Source organism: Apodemus sylvaticus, chromosome 9 (assembly GCF_947179515.1).
Source record: "Apodemus sylvaticus chromosome 9, mApoSyl1.1, whole genome shotgun sequence".
NCBI lineage: Eukaryota > Metazoa > Chordata > Mammalia > Rodentia > Muridae > Apodemus > Apodemus sylvaticus.
Genome location: NC_067480.1, coordinates 53,961,510 through 53,970,615, shown reverse-complemented (window position 1 = coordinate 53,970,615; position 9,106 = coordinate 53,961,510). Strand labels below are relative to the sequence as shown.

General features: G+C 42.3%; 1 protein-coding gene across 3 annotated transcripts in view; it reads left to right on the top strand.

The window, feature by feature from the left end:
* Nucleotides 1–330: 330 nt before the first annotated feature.
* Cdk15 (cyclin dependent kinase 15) overlaps nt 331–9,106 on the top strand; it is a 90,944-nt gene continuing 82,168 nt past the window's right edge. For 2 of the 3 annotated variants that reach the window (XM_052192656.1, XM_052192654.1), the window contains exons 1-4: nt 331–456; nt 1,180–1,329; nt 1,889–1,983; nt 8,580–8,659. In XM_052192656.1, the coding sequence (XP_052048616.1) occupies nt 331–456; nt 1,180–1,329; nt 1,889–1,983; nt 8,580–8,659 (451 nt within the window). The remainder of the gene's footprint in view (nt 457–1,179; nt 1,330–1,888; nt 1,984–8,579; nt 8,660–9,106) is intronic. The other variant, XM_052192655.1, reaches the window with a different exon arrangement.

Here is a 9,106-nt window from a genome sequence, read left to right as displayed (position 1 = left end):
CACAATGTGGGAAAGTGAGTGTATCCAGAGAACTGACTTGTGGCAGGAGTAAGAGCGAGCTTACTTCAATGTATTCTCTCCAAAAACAAGAGCCTCCTTGGTTTGGGGTGTGCACACATGAGCGCCGGCCGGCCGCTGCGGTTCTGATGCATAGTTCTTTGCGCTGATGAGCTAAAACTGCTGAAGTCATGAGACTGCTCCAGGCAGAGCCCTCGTGTGAGTCACACAAAAGCTCCACTCTGCTGACCTCTGGCAGAGGGGGAGCGAATGAGAAGAGGCGGATGGGAAGAGGTTCAAGTGCGGGGGTTTTCTCCTTGAACCTGGACTAGTATGGGTCAAGAGCTGTGTGCAAAAAGGCTACAGCCAGGATGCAGTTGCTACCATCGTTCCGAGGGAGGGGAGGCGCCCGGCTGTCAGAGAAGCCAGCCTGGAAGCACCGAGCCTGCTGTATTTGAGGTACTTGTATCCCGGGAGGAGCATCTTTCTTTATTAGTAAACCAAGCAATTCAGACAGACACTCCCTTTTGTAACAGGGTCTGATTCCTCTGCGGTAGGTCTAAACTCATAAAAAGAAAATTCTATTAAAGTCACAGAGGATTTATAGCTGTAGTTATCAAGTTTGGGGATGTACTTGTAAACCAGAAGAGGGGAATAAGCTTAGGTTTGGCCTCTTTTGACTTGAAATAGAGAAAGTGGTTCTTCTCTGGAAGTCTCTGAGCTACTAAATTGCAGGGCTGGACTGAAGAGGGCAAGCTGCCACTCCGGGAGGTCCGCTGCGGATTCTCAGTTTCAGTAATTAGCTTGTGATTATTAGCAGTGTCTTACTAGATTATTCTAAGGCATTACACTAAGTACCCAGGAAGGTGGGCAGGTATGGAGGAAACTGAGTTAAATAAAGAAATTGGAAAACACCCTCAAGGAGACTGGGTTAAACTGTGCAGGTGAAGGAAAAATTTAGTATTTCTAGTAATTGGTATCATAGTTTTCTCTAAGAGATCTGACTTTTAGGAAACCTGCCTTTCAGGGGTGTGGGAAGCTTACAAACAAACAAAAACAAACAACAAACAACAAATAACAAACAAACAAAAAACCAGGCAAATAAAACAAAGACAATGTTTTGCCAGTCACCAAATTTTGACTTTGTACACATTTTGCTCCTGTACTTTCTTTTTCCTCTAGCTCACAGATCTGAACGGAGCATCATGTTCCACATCTTCATTCCACCCCAGGGGACTCCAGGCTGCCAGTGCCCACAAGTCGGAGAGTAAAAGGCCACGGAGTAACAGTGATTCTTTTCAGGAAGAGAATATGAGGCAGGGGTTGCCATGGGTGAGTGAACTGCTGACAGGCATCAGGGAGAATTTCATGGGTGCTTGTCTGGGGAAGCTGGCCCTCACCTTCCAAGGATGCCTGTGTGGGCTTGCCTATGCACTCACACATACACACACACACACACACAGAGACATACACATGCACACATGTGCACATACAGAGACAGAGAGACACACATACACACATACACAGACACACATACACACACAGACATATACATGCATACATGCACACATACAGAGACAGAGAGACACACATACACACATACACACATGCACAGACAGACATGCATACACAACAGACATAGACAGGCACACATGCAGACAGATAGACACAGACACTGACACAAAGACAAACACACAGATACACACACACAGACATGGACACATAGACACACATGAACACATACATTCACATACAAACATATGCACGCACACACACACACACACACACACACACACATTCTGCTGTCCAGTGTCCCTAGTGAAAAGATAAGTCAACATACTTTTTATGAGTTCTTTCTGTCTTTCCACCTCTCACGACACTCCCCGAGCAGAAGAAGAGCCTCCCTTTTGGAGCAGCCTCATCTTACTTGAACTTGGAGAAGCTGGGTGAAGGTTCTTATGCCAAAGTTTACAAGGGCATCAGTAGGTAAGTGACTTGTGAAAGACTTTTGATGAGGGCATCTCTAGTGCATAATAAAGCCAACTGACAGTACACACATTCACAGTCTTTGGGATGGCAGGACATCTGGACCAAAAGGATGGTAGACCTGGTGGGGGTTTTGTTTTGTTTTGTTTTGTCTTAAGATTTGTATTTATTTTATGTGTATGAATACACAGTTGCTGTCTTCAGACACACCAGAAGAGGGCATCAGGTCCCATTACAGATGGTTGTGAGCTACCATGTGGTTGATGGGAATTGAACTCATTACCTCTGGAAGAGCAGTCAGTGCTCTCAACTGCTGAGCCATCTCTCCAGTCCTAGACATTGTGATTTTAACAGCCTTGAAAAACAAAACAAACAGACAAAAGACCAAAAAACAACAAACAAACAAAAAAATAAAACCAACAAAAACCAGCTAAAATCAACAGTGAAGAAGGCAGACTCTCTCCACTGTTGACCCCCAAAACAATCACTACCTTGTGAGAAAGCCATTGGCTTCTTTAGGGCTTTTCTTATCCCTTCCTAAATCTCAAAGTGTGGGATATCTAAAAAACTATGTTCTGCATTTGTAGAATATGCCAAATGATTGGGAGAGAAGAATGCTTATCCAAAACCCGTGTACCTGGTTTGAAGATGGGGTTTTGGTCTTTTATCTACCTTCTAGTAAGGCTAGGAGAGTTGGAAAACCTTATCCCTTAGCTTACACTACTTTAGTAGAGAAAATCATGACTTAATGATAGTCGTATTTTAAAAGTGCAACTATAAAACTAAATATTTTTATCTTAGAGTTTGCACATTTGTGCTGTCTTGGTTAAAGTAAGATTATCAGGGAAATACAATTTTAATTATATAGAACCAGGATTTGATTCAAGACCATAAATTATCCAGGGAACTAAGAATATAATATATTGCTTTCAAGAAACTCAATAGTATTAGAATGAAAAATTCCATCAGAAATGCCTCCCAACCTGATTGAAATCTCCATATCCATGTAAAAATCTAGGTAAAGCTATGAATGCCTTAACCCAAGTGTTGTGAGGACAGGAAGGAGTGGAGACAGGACAATCAGTGGGGCTTGCTAGTCACTAGGCTAGACCTAGGCTCGGTAAGAGACCTTGTCACAAAAGAATAATATATGTACTATATATATAACAAAAGAATAACATATTTACACTATATTTAATATACTTCAAAAGGATTTTATATACACATATTATAATGGCCTAAATAAAAATAAAAACAGATTCAAATATCCATTAAAGCAAGGCAAGGTAAATATTTACCATACTATGAACCAATATGAAAAGAGGCCCAATACTGAGGAAAGCGGTGAGGAACGGTATCTACAGGACACCGTGTACTCCATGGTCTTGTTTGGGAAAAAGAAAGACCACTTAATAATTATACAGAGTGAGATGCACACAGAAAAATATGAGGACAAAAGATGTACTTTTAGTGGCTGAGACTGGAGGCTACCATGAAAACAGAACATTTCTGATATAAAAACACATTTTAAAGTTCCATAAAGAGCCAGATATGGTGGTATATGAGAAGGCCACCACAGGTATATTGAAGGCTAACTGGGGCAGAGTAAGACCTTGTCTCAAAAGAAAACAAAAAACAAAAAATAAACAAAACAAACAAAAATTATCGTAGATATTCTGGCCACTGTAAAGACAGAGACTAAAGTTTATTATTATTATTATTGTTGTTGTTGTTGTTGTTTTGGATTATGGTCTTTCTAAAAAGGCAATGCTCATCACCTAACAGATTATCAGACCTAGTAACACATAGCATTCATGTGATCACTTTACAAAGTCAAAACAAGTTGCTTATGTATTAGAAAGAACTATTTAGAAAATATTGTAGAGAAAATTATTCTCATAAAAGACCATAAAGGAACTAGTGAAATAGTGGCTCAAGTGGGGAGGTGCCACGGAAAGGAAAAGAATGGGCAGATCCAGGGGCAGGGGGTGATCACAGTTTTAAATGGAGAGGTGAGAAGAGGGCTCCCTGAGACAGGAATATTTGAGGGAGGTGAAGAGAAACCAGACGCAAGGATTAGGACAACTCCAAGCAGAAACAAGCTAAAAACAAAACAAAACAAAAAACCCAAAACTTCCCTTGTCAGAACCACAGAACCAGTCCCCCTTCCCCCCCCCACCCTTCACCCCACCCCCGTGCACCCTCCCAAATGGGGGAGCTGGGAGGAGGAGAGGGCAGGGGAGCGCAGTGGGGGGTGTACGCTGCAGCAGATTCCAAGGTGTTTGCAAAGTTAGGGCAGTTGGAAGCTACCATATAAGAATGTCAGTGCTTCTCTGACTTGAGATTTTCATGTTACTAAACAGAGGTGCCCATGAAATACTTAAGGATGCAAGGGCCAGCCTCGGCTTGGGGAGGGGTTCTGAGGAAGGGGTGGCATCCGGGAGCAGCATAGACAAATGACAAGGTCGAAGCAGAGCTGGCAGCCTATGTTGGAGACAGCTTTCCAGCCTGCGTTCTCTCTGCTCTCCCCCCCCTGGAGATCTCCAGACAGCTCTCTCTATTTTCTGCTCAAGACAGTTCTCCAAGTAGTTCTCCCTTGCTGTTCTAAAACATTCACTGGATAGTTCATCTCCTCCAGATCATAAGCCCAGTCTTTTATTTTACGTATCAATCCAGTCATTTACTCCTGGTTTCCTTTTGATTATCCTATGAAGCATCCTGGGACCCCAGCTCCTTAATTCTTAGGAGACAGCGAGCATACATTTTCTTTTAAAGTTGCAAAAGAATTCAGAGATCTGCCTGACTCTGTTAGCACAGACAATAAGATAGCTGGGTGGGGCCCCATCATGGAATTACTATTTCTACCACACCTGAGTCTAACCCTGCTCTGTCCCAGGTCAACCCTGAACTCCGGAATCTGTCTGCCTTTGTAAGCATTAAAAAAAAGAAAAAAAAAATAGCTGGGTGGGACCTCCTGTGATCCCTGCTCCCTAAATCTCCTTTTCTCCTTTCCTAGTGTATTTATGAGTGCTCTATCTGCATGTACACCTGCATGCCAGAAGAGAGCATCAGATCCCATATAGATGGCTGAGAGTCACCATGTGGTTGCTGGGCATTGAACTCAGGACTTCTAGAAGAGCAGCCAGTGCTCTTAACCACTGAGCCATCTCTCAGCCCCCATAAACAATTTTTTAAGTTCAAAATTTGAAAGACAAGTGAGAGTGAGCACAAAAGTCTGGGTAAAATGTTCCATAAAAAGGAGAAATAAGGGTGAGATAAATAGTGAAGACTGGGAAATGCAGTTCCAAAAGTAATGAAGTTGAAATTAAAATATGAAACCCACAGAGAGCGTACTGTGAAGGAAAAACCAATCTAAGCCCACACTCGGGAGAGGCTTGGCAAAGTCGCATGGGCATCATAGAAGAGCTTCCAAGGGGCAGACCTGCCAAAACCAGGGCACAGAATTAAGTGGTATTGAGTTATAACCCAAAGAATAAAATATCTATGAGTTTCTACAGCTACAAAGGAATGGCTCAATAAATTAATAAAGAAGAGAGAAGAAATAAATTTCCCATGCAAAAGAACCCCAGGTACCTGGGAGGCTCTGCTAGTGCATGAGAAATACAGAGGGGGACACTTTCAGACAGCCATTGAACTGAGCACAGGGTCCCCAATAGGGGAGCTAGAGAAAGGACCCAAGTTGCTGAAGGGGTTTGCAGTGCCATAGGAGGAACAAAGATATGAGCCACCCTGTACTCCCAGAGCTGCCAGGGACAAAAACATCAACCAGAGAGTACACATGGAGTTACCCATGGCTCCAGACACATAGGCAGCAGAGGATGGCCTTGTTGGACATCAAAGGGAGGAGAGGCCCTTGGTCCTGGAAAGACTTGATGCCACAGTGTGGGGGAATGCTGGGACAGGGAAGTGGAAGAGGGTTGATTGGGGAACAGGGGGAGGGGAGATGGGTTATGAGACTTTCGGGCGGGGCGGGGGGGGGGGGGTGGACACCAGGAAAGGGAACAATATTTGAAATGTAAATGAAGAATATATCTAATTTTTTTATAAAAAAGTAACAACAACAAAGAAAAGAGCCCCAGGTACCTTAGGTGGATCTACTCTCTCAGAAGTGGATCTCAGTGGATCCATGCCCAAAGTGCAGGTTATACTTAGTGAATTGATCCTAATAGGGGTGGTGGATGGTCGCTTCACAATAGACACTCAACAAGTATTACCTCAGACAGGCAGTTAAAGTCAACATCAAGAGTCTCAAGTCATGATGGAATCTGGTCCAGATGCTCTGAGCCTTCCCCCAAACTCAGAATTCCAGTTTGATCTTAAGAGAAGCATCAGTGGGAAATGAGTGTCATTGGGGCCATGATGTGGGATGCCCAAGTGATCAAGACCATTTTTATGGAAGAACAAGAGAAAAATCAGAGGGGCATCCTTCCAAGTTCTTAACCTGCCTGCATTCCTCGAAACCATCCAGATGGTCAAACCCAAGGAAAACGTGACAAACTGCACAGCCAGGAGGGGCCCAGCAAGACTCAATAGAATAGAATCCAGACAATAAGAAGGACCGGAAGTGAAAGTAAAAGAAACCCTGGCTGGAGAGATGGCTCAGAGGTTAAGAGCACTGACTGCTCTCCCAGAGGTCCTGAGTTCAAATCCCAGCAACTACATGGTGGCTCACAACCATCTGTAATGGGATCTGATGACCTCTGCTGGAGTGTCTGAAGACAGTGATGGTGTACTCATATACATAAAATAAATAATTTTTTTTAAAAAGTAGAAGAAGCCATTAGATTAAACTGTTTTTTAAAAGTTTTAAAAATCCTAATGAATTATGAGCTTTAATAATAATGTATCAACATTGGTTCATTGATTATCACTAATGTGCACTCTTTTAGTTTAGATTTTTTGCTGTTTGGCTGTGCTTTGTGATACAGATTCAGGTTGTTCAGGCCAAATGAACTTCCTATGTAGCTGAGGATGGCCTTGAACTCCCTGGTCTCCTGCCTCCACCTCCCCAGTGCTGGAAGTATAGGAGTGGGTCACCAGGTCCTGTTTGGTTCACTAATGAACAACTGTGCCTTCCTAAGTAAGAGTCAATGGCCGAAGAAACATCAAGGATATGGGGACTTTCTATACTTTCTTAATTTTTCTAAAATTCTGAACTTGCTCTTTAAAAATGAAGTTTAGAATGATGGAGCTGAGAATGTCGCTTCGCAGAACAGCACTCCTTTGGAAGCAGTCTGGGCGTGGGTTCACGTTAACGAAGGCATGTGCAGTGCCTTCTTTAGTTTAGGACTTAGCAATTCCACATTACCTTACAGAAACAGTGGGAGCTATTTAACTGGAAATGATCACTATGGTTTTTCATTGAACAGTCTCATGCCCAAGTTGGTCTAGAATTCACCATGTAGCCCAGGTTGACCTTGTGACAACAACCTTCCTCCCACCTTAGCCACTCAAGGGCTAGAGTTACAGTAGGAGCCACCATGCCCAGCACAGTGTTCTTAAAATAACCCCAAACTGCAATTTATAAGAACTTGGAATTGGCAAAACACGTTGTAATATATTTGTATGATAATATACTATAACATTATTAAATACCACATTCTGTAAGAGGGAATGTGGTTTAGTCCTGTAACCCTGGAACTTGAAAAACTGAGACAAGAGTATTGTTATGAATTCAAAGCCAGCTGGTCTGTTAAAGAATACCATGAACAATAAAAGAAAACGTAGAACCGAGAGAGAACAGGCCCTGCTGTATGGATCTCACAGTATTAGAAACACCAAATCTTCTTGGATAAATAAGTGGAGAGTAGGAGGATGGAAGGAGGGGGATGGGAGAGGGAATAGGGGGACCTCGCAAATAGGAGGGTGCTTTGGAAGCTACTGTAAGACACTGGCTCTTAACAGACTCATCCAGAAGAATTGAAAGCTGGAGGCCAGCCTGAGTTGTATTGCAAGACCCTGTCTCAAGAAGGCAAAAACTTGCATCTCCCCACCCTCTGCAAAAACAAAAGTAAACAACGAAAAGAAAGGAAGGAAGGAAGGAAGGAAGAAAAGAAAAAGAAAGAAAAAGAAAAAAGAAAAGAGAACGTGACTGTTATCAGACATGAGATGTGGAGATTCTCTGAGGTCTGAAAACTAAGTGAGGTGTTGACTCTCACTTTCAGATGATGTCCCCAGCTACTTTGCTGAGAGTAGACAGAGGTACAGGTGTTCAAGAGGGGACAGTTATGAAGCCACAGCCAAAGTTAGGTGACACACAGGGCTGGCTTAAGTGTACCAGAGGGATCAGAAGGTATCAGGAAGGAGATGGTCTTTCTGTGCCTCTCTGCTTTCTCTGGTTGGTTTGTAAGGAAAATATAACAGTTTAGCAAAGAGAAGGATGTTTCAAAATATCTATGTAACATGTTTTATACATAATGAGTCTTGTGTTTTGAGAAGATTCTAGGTTTAAATACTAGGACACATTGTAAAGGAAAGGATTTTTTGGTTTTTTGTTTGTTTTTAATAGACTCTCCGATATAAGCTGTTGCTTTGAACCATCTCAGTGTGTGTGTGTCTGCCCCACCCCTTTCTAGGATAAATGGACAACTAGTAGCTCTAAAAGTCATCAGCATGAATGCAGAGGAGGGAGTCCCTTTCACAGCCATCCGGGAAGGTAAGAACAGGAAAAAATGGACTCCAGAGATTGTTTTGATTATTCAGTGTGGTAAAACACTGTGGAGAATTCATTCTGTCTACTCAGCATGTGGTCTTTGGTATCTCCAGAAGTGATAACTATAGTTTCAAAGTTTGATTTTGTTGCCAGTTTCCCAAGATTATTTACACTATTATTTTATTATTTGTTCTTGAAGATAAAGTTCAAAACTGCTGTCCATATTATGATCTCTATGAGCATTTACTAAACGTTTCCCATATGTTTGGATCCATGCTAAAACCATCTCTATACAACTCAGAGTTTCAGCATATTAACTCTTGGTGGGGATTTCCCTAATCATAGATTGTTTTCTTGTTTATGTTTTTGGGAAACATAACTTAGGGATTGAGCCAAGGGTCCAACACACAAACTTTTTTTTTGAGACAGGATCTCACTTAAGTTTCCCAG